Raw genomic sequence first — 12,778 nt, forward strand, 5'->3', positions numbered from 1 at the left:
GGTGCTGGCCCTAAAATCATCATCATCACTAGCCGGGCAAACAAAAAAAAAAAAAAAAAAAAAAAATGTATACATCACCCCTCCCTCCTTCCCTCTTTCCCCTCCTCCTCCTGCTACAATCACATATAAAGAGAAAGAGAGAAATAATCAAATCCTCGTCCAACAACAACAACAATGGAGCAGGAGCAAACAAACAAAAATACAAATACACACTCAAAAAAAAAAAAAAAAAAAAAAGAAGTAAATAAATAAAGAAGCCCTTTTATTGATGAAAATAACAGCGTTTCCTTTTTTTTTTTTTTTTCCCCTCAAGAAATTTATATCCTCCAGGCCTTCTCTCCCACCACCCATCCACCCCTCTTTCATGTACACATTTGTAATTGCATACATCTATCTGCACATAGATCACGTATACATGTCCATATAAATATATACCCCGCCTTCCCCTCCCCTCCCCCTTCTCCACACCCTTTGCTATTCCAAAATCAATGACGTGCCGCTTATGAAGATTTGATCAACAATTCCTCCCGCAGCCCTCCCTCCCTCCCTCCCTCCCACACAGAGAGACAGACACAGACACACACACAAACCAACAATAATAATAATAAAGAAAACAAAAAACAAATGATTGAATGCTGCAAATATAAGACAAAATAAATCTCTGTGCCTTTCGTGTGTGTGTGTGTGTGGGTGTGGGTGTGGGTGCACAAAAATGCATCACCGCAAGTGTGGAATGCCACTCCGTTGTGTTGAACCGCCACCCCCTCCCCCACCAATCCCAAATCATCATCATCACTTCACCAACACCCAACCATTTTGGTTTCGGTGTTCATACGCATACATATATGTATATACGCTTAGTTCCCATTCACAAAATATCCCCAGCATCCCGCACACTCTCAGTACAAGAAGAGAAAAAAAAAAAAAAAAAGGCAAAAGGAAAAACAAAACGAAACAAAAAAAAAAATAAGTTTTTTTGTTGTTGTTGTTGTTTTCAAAACCCGGGGACATCAAAAAAGAAAGAAAAAAAAAAACAACGATGACATCAAAAAAAAAAAAAAAACGTGTCAAGTGTCGAATTCGTTCCACCTGATGACTTCACTTCATTTATGCAGCCCGTGCTGCGATGGAGGTGCGGTTAGCGTCCCTGCCTTCTCTCTCTCTCTCCTCCGGCATGCGTATGCATGAAATTCTTCACCGGAAAAAGGCGCTCATCCTCGTTATTATTCTTATTATTATCCTTCACACTCTTCACGGCCACTCCCTCCCCACTCCCCCCCTCCTGCAGTCTTTTGCCCTCTTTTTTTATTGATTGATTGATTTATTACCCCTTTTTTTTCTTTTTTTTTTTTTTTTTTGTGTGGCTTCCGCTGCCCGCCCGACATTTTATTTTATTTTATATTTTATTATTGCAATCCACCGCCATCCCCCCGTCTGCCCATCTCCCCCCTTCCCTGAGTGCGTCCACCGTCACACACACACACACACACGGACACACAGAAAAACACACCAGATGGTTACTTATAGATAGATAGATACATAGATAGATAAATATACGCCCGTACGCATTGCAAGTGAATAACTGTGTGGGCAAAAAGACACCCTCCTGTGCCTCATGCCCCTCCACCCCACCCACCCCACTTTTTTTTTGTTTATTATTCCCCCCTCCCCCACAACATCATTCCCCCGTTTTTTTGTTTTTGGAAACCATCTTTTTGTGGTTGTTGTTATCCCTTCGGTTTTCTTTTTATTTTTATTATTATTTTTTTTTTTTCCTTTACAGCCTTCTATATATATATATATATATATATATATATATATATATATATATATATATATATATATATAGTTATGGTTATAGTTATATATACACACACTTTTTTTTTCTCCCCTCCCCACCCTGCATCCCTGTTCAATAAATTTTGTCGCTGCAATACGCTCAGCAGCAGCCTTTCTTTTCTTTTTTTTTTTCCTTTTTTTTTTTTTTTTTGCGCATTTCAGTCCATCTCCGTGTATTTTTTTTTCTTTTTTTTAAATTTTATTCCTTCGTTTTTCCACCACCCGTTGATTTTTAACATTTCATCGACCCAACTCTTCCGTGACGCCTGTCGTCACGTCCCCGGCAGCCCCCCTCCCTTCGCCCCACCCTTTTTTTGGTTTGTTTTTTCCCCTCACGCCGTCGCTCCACAGGCGCCCCGTGCGGTTCATGTTTTCACCGCTCAGCGGGGGGACGAGTGTGGAGGAGGGGAGCAGGCGGAGGGAAGGAAGGGAAGGGGGAGCAGCTCGGCACGTCTTTCCCCCCTCCCCCTGCACACACCCCGGCTGATGTCATGAGCGCCATGTCGACTCCGCACAAATCACGCGTAAAAAAAAAAAAAAAATAAGTAAATAAAGTAAAATAAAATAAATGATAATCCAGAAAAAGAAAAACAGCACACAAAACAAACAAAAAAAGAACAACAAAAACAAAAAAGGGAAGGAGGCAGCACCGCTTGCTTCCCCCTTCGCTCCCCACCGCCTCCCTTTTTTTTCCTTCTTCCTCCTCACCTCTCCGTCTCGCTTGGGTCCTGTGACTTGTTGTTGTTTCCTTTTGGCATTGGTCCTTTTTTGTAGTTGCTGTTGGCTTTTGTTGTGTGCGTGTGCGTGTTTCTGTTCTGCGGCTTCTTTTGTTTGAGTCCATATTTTCTTTTTTTTTTTCTCTTTTTTTGATACGCGTTCTCTTTAATCGCAAGGAGAGACATGACGTTTTGGTGCACTTTTTTTTTCTTTTTTTTCTTTTTTTCTTTCTTTCATTCCTGTTTCCTTTGTTGTTGTTGTTGTTGTTGTTGTTTTTTCCCTTCTGTTCATTGTTCCTTGTTGTTCCTTCTTTGTTGCTCCCGCCAAAATACGACGACAATGATAATGATAATGATGATGATGACATCGTCGCTTATTTAATTGCGTCAGCAGTGCGGCTGCGGCACAACACCCAACCCCGGCATGGAGTACTGCATCATGTTCATCATCCCCGTGAGTGGGCTCCCCAGTCGCTGCATCGCCGCCACACTGCTTTGGAAGACTTCAATGTAGCGGTTCCCCATCGCCCCACCGTTTCGTTCCAGGGCCGCCACCAAATCCGAGTCATTCTCCAGCTCCACAAACGCCTCCCCGGTGGGCCGGTTCTGCTCATTGTACACCATATGAACACCCTGAGGCGGTATCTTCACCCCCGCAAAAAACTCCGCGATTGACTCCTCCGTCGCGGCATACGGCACACCGCGGATGCGAACTACGTGGGGGCTTGGCGCACGCGGCGCCACCATCGGTGCATGACCGGGGAACATCGGAAACAACGGCTGTGGACCACCGGGGACTCCGTAAGGCGCTCCTTGTGGCATCCCACTGCGCTCATATGGGTTTTGTGACAACTCATTACCAAAAGAAACGTGGGGCATATATCCCATGCACGCAGCCGCAATAAATGGGTCAAAAAAGTTTGGTGCCAGCATTTGCATCGCACCAGGGGAAACACCGTTGCCATGATTGCGTGGGCCCACCAAAGGACTGTCGCCAGCACGTGTACCACGACGATCACGACGTGCACGAAGACTGGCGGCTCGCATAATGGCGTCACGATCATACATTGTAGAAGGCAAAACTTCAATGTAGCGTGAGCCCATTGTCTTATTGTGAAGCTGCTTTGCCTCCTCGACATCTTCTTCTGTGGCAAGCTGAATGAATGCATCCCCGGTGTTGCGTCCCTCCATGTCCCGACAGATATCCACACGCGTTACTCCCGGAACAGACCTGACAAACTCCCTTAAATCTTCCTCTGTGGATGTAAAAGGAAGCCCTCGTAATCGCAGGACGTGTGTCTTGCATCCCTGCTCTTGTTGTTCCAATATACGTTGACGCTCCTCTTCGGTCGATGCGGTAAGCTCAACGTAGCGATTGGCGTCAATATGCTGGCGGTGGAGCTTCTTTATGGATTCCTCCACATCCTCGGGTCTCTTCAGGCGAACGAATCCAGTCCCACGATGTAATCCCTCCGTGAAGTGCAGGATGGGATCCTTTTCATCCAGTTCAAATTCCGCAAAAAAGGCACGAATGGTTTCCTCGCTTACGGAGTACGGGAGCCCGTGAAGACGCACCACCCGCGTCTCAATCATCACCGGGATATCTTCCTCACCTGTCTGTGGCTCACCCTGGTAGGCGTCGGCGATGGTGTCCGGATTCATCGCGCCCAATTCCTCCGTGCCGTACTGTTGTTCCTCTTGTTGTTGTTCTTGTTGTTGCTGTTGCGGTGGTCTTTCCATTTGCGTCTGTTACCTCCCAACCACACTTGTTTTTGTTTTCCCTTTCTTGTTGTTGATATTTATTTATTTATTTATTATTATTTTTGTTTATTTTGGCGGCAATGAGAGCCCCAATAAGACAACAATAACAACATTAAAAAAAAAAAAAAAAGAAAGAAATGTGGTCAACAAAGTAAATCATTACATTGAATTATTTATGAATTCAGAGAGAAAACATCCAAAAACAACTAATAATTAACAAGAGAATACATGCCACTGTATTCACACCATCCTTCGGTAATTACACGCATACCATCAGAAAGGGAATGTGTAATTTATACATGCATGCACGCACGCTTGTATGGGGCCGTGCGTCCCCTCCCAAAAAATTTACACGGTGTTGACTCCCACCTCAATCCAATTCACACACACACAAAAAATAATAATAATAATAAATCCCCTCATACGATAAACGTGGGGTTGTGTGCAGCAAAAATAAAGGGGGAAATCACCATAAATGCATCCCCCTGAACTCCGCATGTAACTCGCCAATTCCTTCCTTTCCGTCCCTATCGTTCATTGCTGTGTGCGGCAGGAAAGAGGGAAAAAAACAACCAGCAAATATATATATATATATACTGGAGAAGTTTCACATGCAAGTGAGTGAACCAAATGGAGAAAAGGTTGCTTTATTTAAGGTGAAAAAAAAAATACACACGACAAACCGAATGCACGCAACTCCCCCGCCTCTTTCTCAGATTTACGCCTTCTCGACTCGCGTGAGGAGTAGTGCCGTGTTGACGCCACCAAAACCAAAGCTTGTGGAAATCACAGCGTCACCTTGAAATGGAAGAGGCGCGTTGCCTCGCACAAGCTGCAGACGCTCCAACCCTTCCGCTGAAGGGGCGTGGAGATTAATATTTGGAGGTGCCTGCTGGTGATAAAGAGACATGATAGTAACAATGGCCTCAACGCTTCCTGCGGCCCCCAAGAGATGTCCAAGACCACCCTTCACGCTACTGACGTATACCGGACGGCGGTGGCTGGACGTCCCGTCGCCGCCCAGAACTTTGTCCAGGGCGTGAAGTTCCATGTCGTCACCAATCGTACCGGTGGCATGTGCATTCACATACGCAACATCGTCTATTGAAATATTTCCCCCATCTTCTAACGCGGAACGGAGGCACAGTTGCGCCCCACGGCCCTCTGGATGCGGTGCGGCCAAATCGTGGGCGTCACTCGAGATGCCAAAACCGCGTATTTCCGCAAAAATTTGTGCCCCGCGTTGCATTGCGTGCTCCAGGTGCTCTAAAACGATAATGCCACTTCCCTCACCCATCACAAAACCACCACGATCCTTGTCAAACGGCCGCGACGCTTCCTGCGGCATATCGTTATACTTCGTGCAGAGTGCACGCATACGGCTAAATCCAGCGATGGAAACAGGAGTAATACAGGCCTCCGTTCCTCCACACACAACAATGTCCGCTCGCCCACCACGAATCCACTCTGCCGCCTCTCCAATGCAATGCGCTCCCGTGGCACAGGCGGCAACGCTGCTTCCCACTGGCCCCATAATGCCATACTTCATTGCTGTCAATCCCGTCACCATATTCCCCAGGATCTTTGGAACAAACAACGGATTCACACGATTGTAGTTTACGTTTTCTGGATCCGCATACAAACTGTATGAAACATCACCGACATCCGCAAGAGAAGGCATCCCAACACCAATGTTCACACCAATACGTTCCTTTGCAAATGATGCGAGTATTCGCTTCGCTGGGAACTCAAGGAGCCTTGCATGCGTCAATGCCTCTTCGGCAGCGTAATATGCAAACAACGTCGCACGTGTTTCACGTAAAGTGGGTGTGAAGTTGGGCCTACCCGATGGCGCCAAAACTGGAGCGGCTACTTGGCACGGCATTTTTGCAAGCAGCTGCTCGTGACTCTTCTGCCTCGCCGCTGGTGTCAGGCGGCGGTCGGAATCAATACATGCAGGGAAGAAAAAAGGGACTTCCTTGAGGGGACGTGTGGCAGAGCGGCCCTGACAAAGCGCCGCCCACGTTGAAGCGACGTCAAGACCGAGTGGCGTCACTGCGCCAAGGCCGGTGACAACGACTCGGCGGCGAATAAAAGGGGGAAATTCCCCAAATGGCATTGGCATCTATCTTCTTCTTTTTTCCTCTGACACAACAGACAATCCCCACTGCCCTCCGGCTTTGTTGTTGCTTTTTCCTTGAAAAGATGGTAGGAGACTCAGACTCACGCCTAAGGGCTTCACCACCATCTGCGTTGTACGGACGGGAAGGAGACCAGACATCGTCGCAAAGTGCACAAAAACACAAGCACAAACAAAGAGAAATAAAAAGAAAAGCGACCATCACACAGCAATATAAGCTACACGCATACTCATCCTGCCTTATGCTCCGCTGTGGGTGGCCACGCACAGCAATTCAAAAGCAGCAAAACAGGGAAATGGACTATAATCTCCTACGTGAGTAGACGGCCTGCGTTGTAGCCTGCTGTGTGTAGGACCCTTTCAATACATTTCGAGAGGGCCTAAAGTTCCGCAGACCCGGAAGAACATGTCCCGAGAGCATTTGCAGCTGATCCCACAATCCATCCACGTTTTGCGCACCCTGCTCTCGCGACGACACACCGCGAGCTCGCAGTGTCTTAGACTCCAACATACTACGCTGCACGTTCAGGATGCCCTCCCCTCGTTTGATGGCGCCTGTAATCATTTTGGGGCTCGTGAGGTGCCGCCGACGGTAAAACTCGTTGTGCAGGCGAAAAAGAAGATCGGCTCGCTCCTGCGGCGGGTGTTGGTGGATGAGACGCAAGAAATCACGGTAAAGATGCAGAACATCCTGCGCCCTATACGGGAAGTGACGGAACGACGGCACCGAAGTCCCAATCACCTGTGGTTCCTGGCGGCTAAAGTGGCAAATCCCAACTCGCAGCATGAAGCCTAAAAGCACTTCTGCAACAAAAGAGAAAAAGAAAAAAAGGTGCATTTCCAAACTGGAAAAACGTCCACACCCTGTTAAATAAAAGGGATAAGAAAAACCTTCTCACATCCCTGCCGTGTGAGAAAACAAAAATAAAAGCAAATAATAATAATAATAATAAATCACAGTGCTGAGGACAAAAACAGGTGAATATTGGAGATCCTCTCTCTCTCTCTTTTTTTTTTTTTTTTTCATTTCTACACGGCAGGAATATCTGAAGACGCAGTTACATATGTACACACAGAGAACTACAACTACACGCATTGTGTTCTGTTTTATAATTCCTCTGATCTTTTTTTTTTTTTTTTTGCTTTCCTTTTTCCTCCTCTTCTCTTTTGCGTTGCTTCTATTTCTATTCATATGAACTGAATCCATCCATCATTTGCGGAGCCCTCAAATACAAAGTTCTCATCCTGCAGTTGGAAAACCATCTGCCGCAGATTCTCTAAGGAGACGCCGCCGCCTATCTTTTCATGCAGCTCCGCCAATCGTACAGACGGACGTTGCTCACGCTGCATCGCGCGAATGGCCTCTGTTACTCGTTTTTCAAGAAGTTGGGTTGTAATATCCTCTTGCATCATCGCGGACGGTGTCGCTCCATCCTTCGTTTCTTCAGGCGTTCGCCCATTGGCACCGTCTCGGATCATCTCCGCAGGGCGCTTCTGGCCAGGACGTGATTCCACAGCAGCCGCCTGATTGTCCTCACGGCGCTGCAGAGACGCCGTGGATGCGGCATGCACAGAAGCGCGTAAAAGTTCCATGGCGTTCTTGACATCCTCTTCATCCACAGTAGAGGAAAGCCGTAATTTTGCGTGCGCTGTTGAAAGACGAACAATCGCCTCCAATGTACGCGCCGTCACATAAAAGCCATCCTTTGATCCCTCCTGCTGCTCTGCACGCAGTTGTACATAGTGCTGACTCACAAGCTGCTGCGAGGCCTCCGTCAACAGTGGTCGGCCCTCCTTCGCAAGCTGCACGTAGGCACGCAGGAAATCCACGCCAACAATGGGTTCTCCCGTACTTGTTGTGGTCATACGGAGATCCATTCCACCGCTTCCCCCACCCCCATTCTTTGCAGACTGTGCCCAGACGGAGTCTACACTATCCACCACCGTTTTGGTCACACTTTGATCAATGCCCACCGGCGCGGCGGTCATATGATTGCGGAGAATATGTCTCCCAATACGTCTGTTATACTCAGAGGAATGTTTGTCCAATACAATAAATGTGAGATCAAAACGTGAAAGCAGTGACTCCGGCAAACCCACATTAAATGCAAGACGATGGTGAACGCTGTAAAAGCCATAGATGGGGTTTGCCGCCGCCAACACACTGCAACGAGCATTGAGAGAGGCGTGAATGCCTGCCTTGGCAATTGTTACAGTCTGCTGCTCCATTGCCTCATGCATGGCAACTCGGTCTTGTGGACTCATTTTATCAAATTCATCAATGCAGAGAATACCACGATCCGCAATTACCATCGCTCCCGCCGAAAGGGATCGTTCACCCGTGTATGAGTCCACCGACACGGCAGCCGTCAATCCGACACCGGAAGAGCCTTTACCGGTCGTGCTAAGCGCCAATGGTGCAACACCAATTACAAAACGAAGCAACTGCGACTTTGCGGTAGAGGGTTCACCTACAAGAAGCACATTGATGTCACCGCGTACACGTGATTGATGCGCTTGCCGCTCTACGCCACCTACCATGAGAAGCAAGACAGCCTTTTTCTCGTTTGTCATACCATAGATGGTTGGTGCCACCGCTTTGCTTAACGTCTCAAGCACACCAGCAGGACCATCGGTTTGTGTACACTTCTTTGCAAACGACAAGAGTTTCTCCTCCACGGCCATCACACGGCGATACATCGTAAACGCCTGTACGGAAACCACGTGGTTTACTAAAACAATAGATTGAAAGCTTTTACTGTCAGCCGTGGTGTAGGCCATATAAACCCCCACCAGCATCACACGATCCCCGGGCTTCACGACGTCCACCAAGTCATCATCAAAGCGAAGTTCAACGGTTCGCGGAAGTTGACCTGTTGGTGCACGTTCAGGTGCTTCTTGAAGAATTGCACACTGTGAATCCATAAAAGTCGATAGTCCCAACTCCGTGCGGAGCAAGTGACCCTCCATGTCCATTTTTGGCATAACATTCACTGTTGGAAGATGAGTGCTATCAATCATTGGTGTAAACTGATCGCGAAATGCCTTTCGGGTAAATTTATTTGTCTCGGGGCAATAGTGCACAGACTCCAACACACGTGGGCGATTTGAAGACTGCCGCGTGATGATACCCTCAAGTGCCACCATCGTGTTCAGATGTCGGGCGTATAATTCCCGCGGCGAGAGGACGGTCCCTACAGGGCCTTCAAACCCAACATGCACCGCACGGGAGCGGTAGTCCACCTTCAAATACTCTGGTTGTTGCCGTAGAACAACGTCATGAAGGGCAAGTTCAAGTAGCGGAACAAACTTTCCGGGCTCACGAACGATTCCAACCCCAAGAGAAGCAGGCACCGCTCCCGCTGCCGTGCCACTACCATCAAGCCCAGCAGACGCCGGTACAAAGTCAAGTAAATCGCCCATGTCAAGTAGAAGTCGGGACCTGGCAGCAGACATCATCTCATGAATACGATCGTGGTACTTTTCCTCGTACCGCTCCGACTCAAAAAAGTCAATAAAGTGACGTCGAATAAGGGTCTGCTCCTCCGTCAAACTGCGATTTCCGAGCATCCCCTTTTGTTCTATTTCCTTTGTTGAGAAAGAAGAAAAGGGGGAAAAAAAAGTCCGATAGGATGCCACAACATTTCTCTTCGTGTGTTGTCTGGCTGTTTTGTGCATTGTGATGCTTTATATTTATTTCACTCCCCCACGGTGTCCCACGTGAGTCTTTTGGTGAAGAACATCCCCCATCGCCTCATCCCACTCACCAAAATGCAAAAAAAAAAAAAAAAAAAGACTGTGTGTGGGAAATGAAGCATGCATGCGCGGATTTTTCATTATATGCGCCAACGGAAGGGGCAATACACGTATATATATATATACCCCATTCCATTTCCTTCATTTATGCGTCTCATACTTTACTGGCGGTTTCTTCTTCGCTTCTTCTGCGTTTTGTACCACACGCGTGTGCATCCACCGACCGTCCATGCCGACCCTGACCTTCATTGTACTCGCGTAGCTTCTGCAGGAGAGACTCCACCTCCTTTTTCTTCATCGACAGAAGATCCTCGTCAATTTCCCATTCATGCACCAACTCTTCCTCCATCCGCTTAAACGGAGTTGTCAGAGCATTTGTCAACTCATGCAGCATCTGCTTTGCTGCCGCCTCCTTCTCCAACTCCTCCTCACGTTTCGCCGCTGCCTTCGCCGCCGTGGCCGCCTCCTTCTGTCGGAGAATCATGTCGGCTGCAAGCGCCTCTTCCTCCATTACATCCCGTTGCTGTCGTTGCCACGCGGATGTGGCGCCGGTGCCCGTTGAGCGTTGCAATTTCTGCAGCAACTCTTCGTCATACTCTCGACGCATCTGCGGGTCTGTAAGCGTCTCTGCAGCAAGTTTCACCCGCTCAAACGCCGCTCTTGCAGCCGGTGAGGGATCTTTGTCGGGGTGAAACAAGAGAGCAAAGCGGCGATACGCGCGATGGACGGAGCCAAAGTCAACATCTCGTGCGGAAGGGTCAAGGGAAAAGATCTCATAGTAATTGAGGCTTAATATCGTCTCCTTCTGCACATGCGTGGTGCTGGTGCTCATTGTTTATTACCCCGTACGACTATCACTTTATTCTTCTCTCTGTTTACCCACCCACTCCCTTTCTTTTTTTTTTTTTTTTTTTTTTTTTTTTCTTTCTCTCTCTACCATGCGTGTCACGCCTAATTGTAGGCAATGTTAAAAAAAAAAAAGATAATAATTTAAAAAAGAGATACTGGCGGAAAAAAAAAAAAAAAGTAAGAATCACAGAACACGCCACCCCATCCTCCTGCCTACCCTCTTCTCTGCAGAAAAAGTAAATGTCAAAAAAACTCACGGACATGCACATATATATATATACATGTGCCAACCTCGGGAGAATCTCTCATTCCCCCCTCTCTCCCTTGTTTTTTCATCTCCTTCTCGCCTTATTCTTGGTTCCATTGTTTCTTCTAATTTCTTATTCATTTATTGCAATCAACCGTGCCACCATGTCCATGTGCTAAACGGTACGCCATCACCTTCGTGTATATATGTATAGATATATATATATCTACTCAAAAAAAAACAAAGAATCATCGTCATCACCCAGACAAGCATCCAACAAACAGCTCTCCAACAAGTCGCTGCTAATTTCAACTCTGCTAGCCGGCAAAAGCTCTAGTGGCGGCAACACGGAAGGCGAACGGAGTGGTGCTAACAGGCGACTGCCTCCTCCAAACGCTGCACGATCCCGCCGTCCCAAATTCGATGGAAATGACTTATCGTCCATGTCATCGTCATTGTCGTCGTCACGTTTGCGACGCGTCGTACTACGCGAAACATTTGTCGGAAGACCGCCCTGACCGAAGAAATGGTAACGCCCTGCAGAAGTGCCATATGCATTATTCCACGGCGTTGTTGCTTCTGCTACTACACGGTGTGTGGGAGAGATGAAAAAAGAAGAAGAGCTCGTCTCCCCGCCATTATTTGTAGCCGTTTTACACCCAAACGAAAAGTGGTGGCGTTGTTGTTGTTGTTGCTGCATATTCTTCTTGCGCAACTTCTTATTGTACGGTGCCCCTGCAGTACCAGAGGAAAAGGGTGTCTTCACACTGCAGCGTGCCCGCCCGCTAGATGATGCATGTCGTGTGGGGGGATAAGATGACTGTTGAAAAAAATCCTCCCCTTCTCCTGTAAGCCAAATCTGCTGCTGCTGCTGCTGCTGCTGTTTCTGCATCTTTTTTCTCCGCCGAGTACGCATTGTGCTCGTACTCTTCTTACTGCTGCGCCTGCTGCTTCCAGCGTCTGAGCGACATGTCTCGATAAGGATGGTGGTGGATGTAAATCCTCCTTCGTCATCGTACGCGTCAATACTACACTCCACGCAGTTGGACATCTCCCTGCCGCCTCTTCCACCCCCGTTCATTTTTTTTTTTTTTTAATGTTGCAAGAAATATTAAATCCACCGCCTCCCTCTGTGCACCGCCCAATCCTTCTCTGTGGTATAACAAAGTCAGAGAGAGGGGTTTTTTCTTTCTACTACTGCTCTCTCTGGATCCACCCACCCACCCACTCCACGGTCAGGGCAAAGTCACACACACAAAAAAAAAACAAAGAAAGAAAGGGAAAGAAAGCGAGGGTAAAAAGTTGGGAAAAAAAAAACATTTAAAAAAAAAGTTTTTTTTTTTTTTTTTTGGCTACGCGTGCCCAAACCAAAGATGCATCGGTCCAACACAACATTTTTGCAGAAATGGAGAAGGGAATCAGTGGCATGGATGCAAATTTTACGAGGACTTCAGTGAAATGTCAAAAAAG

General features: G+C 47.4%; 6 protein-coding genes across 6 annotated transcripts, besides 29 other annotated features; all 6 read right to left on the reverse strand.

The window, feature by feature from the left end:
- Positions 1-12,778: part of a sequence feature (heterozygous, non-Esmeraldo-like haplotype) that runs on past the window's edge.
- Positions 39-66: a microsatellite.
- Positions 216-256: a microsatellite.
- Positions 534-556: a microsatellite.
- Positions 673-705: a microsatellite.
- Positions 907-967: a sequence feature (A-rich).
- Positions 1,013-1,063: a sequence feature (A-rich).
- Positions 1,332-1,358: a microsatellite.
- Positions 1,384-1,411: a sequence feature (AT_rich).
- Positions 1,472-1,499: a microsatellite.
- Positions 1,524-1,554: a microsatellite.
- Positions 1,740-1,773: a microsatellite.
- Positions 1,789-1,848: a microsatellite.
- Positions 1,952-1,990: a microsatellite.
- Positions 2,014-2,043: a sequence feature (AT_rich).
- Positions 2,368-2,408: a microsatellite.
- Positions 2,420-2,472: a sequence feature (A-rich).
- Positions 2,757-2,790: a microsatellite.
- Positions 2,805-2,830: a microsatellite.
- Positions 2,896-2,920: a microsatellite.
- Tc00.1047053504157.10 (heterogeneous nuclear ribonucleoprotein H/F, putative) lies at positions 2,943-4,295 on the reverse strand (the record flags this gene model as incomplete). The annotated part of the gene is made up of 1 exon (XM_808436.1): positions 2,943-4,295. The coding sequence occupies one exon, from the start codon at positions 4,293-4,295 to the stop codon at positions 2,943-2,945; it is 1,353 nt and encodes a 450-aa protein (XP_813529.1).
- Positions 4,243-4,280: a microsatellite.
- Positions 4,352-4,388: a microsatellite.
- Positions 4,709-4,731: a sequence feature (AT_rich).
- On the reverse strand, positions 5,035-6,441 carry Tc00.1047053504157.20 (beta-ketoacyl synthase family protein, putative; the record flags this gene model as incomplete). The annotated part of the gene is made up of 1 exon (XM_808437.1): positions 5,035-6,441. One exon carries the CDS (start codon positions 6,439-6,441, stop codon positions 5,035-5,037), a length of 1,407 nt encoding a protein of 468 aa, XP_813530.1.
- On the reverse strand, positions 6,758-7,294 carry Tc00.1047053504157.30 (hypothetical protein, conserved; the record flags this gene model as incomplete). Its single annotated transcript, XM_808438.1, has 1 exon — positions 6,758-7,294. The coding sequence occupies one exon, from the start codon at positions 7,292-7,294 to the stop codon at positions 6,758-6,760; it is 537 nt and encodes a 178-aa protein (XP_813531.1).
- Positions 7,390-7,409: a microsatellite.
- Positions 7,579-7,625: a sequence feature (T-rich).
- Tc00.1047053504157.40 (minichromosome maintenance (MCM) complex subunit, putative) lies at positions 7,645-10,134 on the reverse strand (the record flags this gene model as incomplete). The annotated part of the gene is made up of 1 exon (XM_808439.1): positions 7,645-10,134. The coding sequence occupies one exon, from the start codon at positions 10,132-10,134 to the stop codon at positions 7,645-7,647; it is 2,490 nt and encodes an 829-aa protein (XP_813532.1).
- On the reverse strand, positions 10,367-11,044 carry Tc00.1047053504157.50 (DnaJ chaperone protein, putative; the record flags this gene model as incomplete). Its single annotated transcript, XM_808440.1, has 1 exon — positions 10,367-11,044. One exon carries the CDS (start codon positions 11,042-11,044, stop codon positions 10,367-10,369), a length of 678 nt encoding a protein of 225 aa, XP_813533.1.
- Positions 11,104-11,139: a microsatellite.
- Positions 11,180-11,210: a sequence feature (AT_rich).
- On the reverse strand, positions 11,535-12,389 carry Tc00.1047053504157.60 (hypothetical protein, conserved; the record flags this gene model as incomplete). The annotated part of the gene is made up of 1 exon (XM_808441.1): positions 11,535-12,389. The coding sequence occupies one exon, from the start codon at positions 12,387-12,389 to the stop codon at positions 11,535-11,537; it is 855 nt and encodes a 284-aa protein (XP_813534.1).
- Positions 12,168-12,198: a microsatellite.
- Positions 12,565-12,639: a sequence feature (A-rich).

The sequence above is a fragment of the Trypanosoma cruzi genome, genomic scaffold (assembly GCF_000209065.1).
Source record: "Trypanosoma cruzi strain CL Brener 1047053516363 genomic scaffold, whole genome shotgun sequence".
In the NCBI taxonomy this organism is placed as follows: domain Eukaryota; phylum Euglenozoa; class Kinetoplastea; order Trypanosomatida; family Trypanosomatidae; genus Trypanosoma; species Trypanosoma cruzi.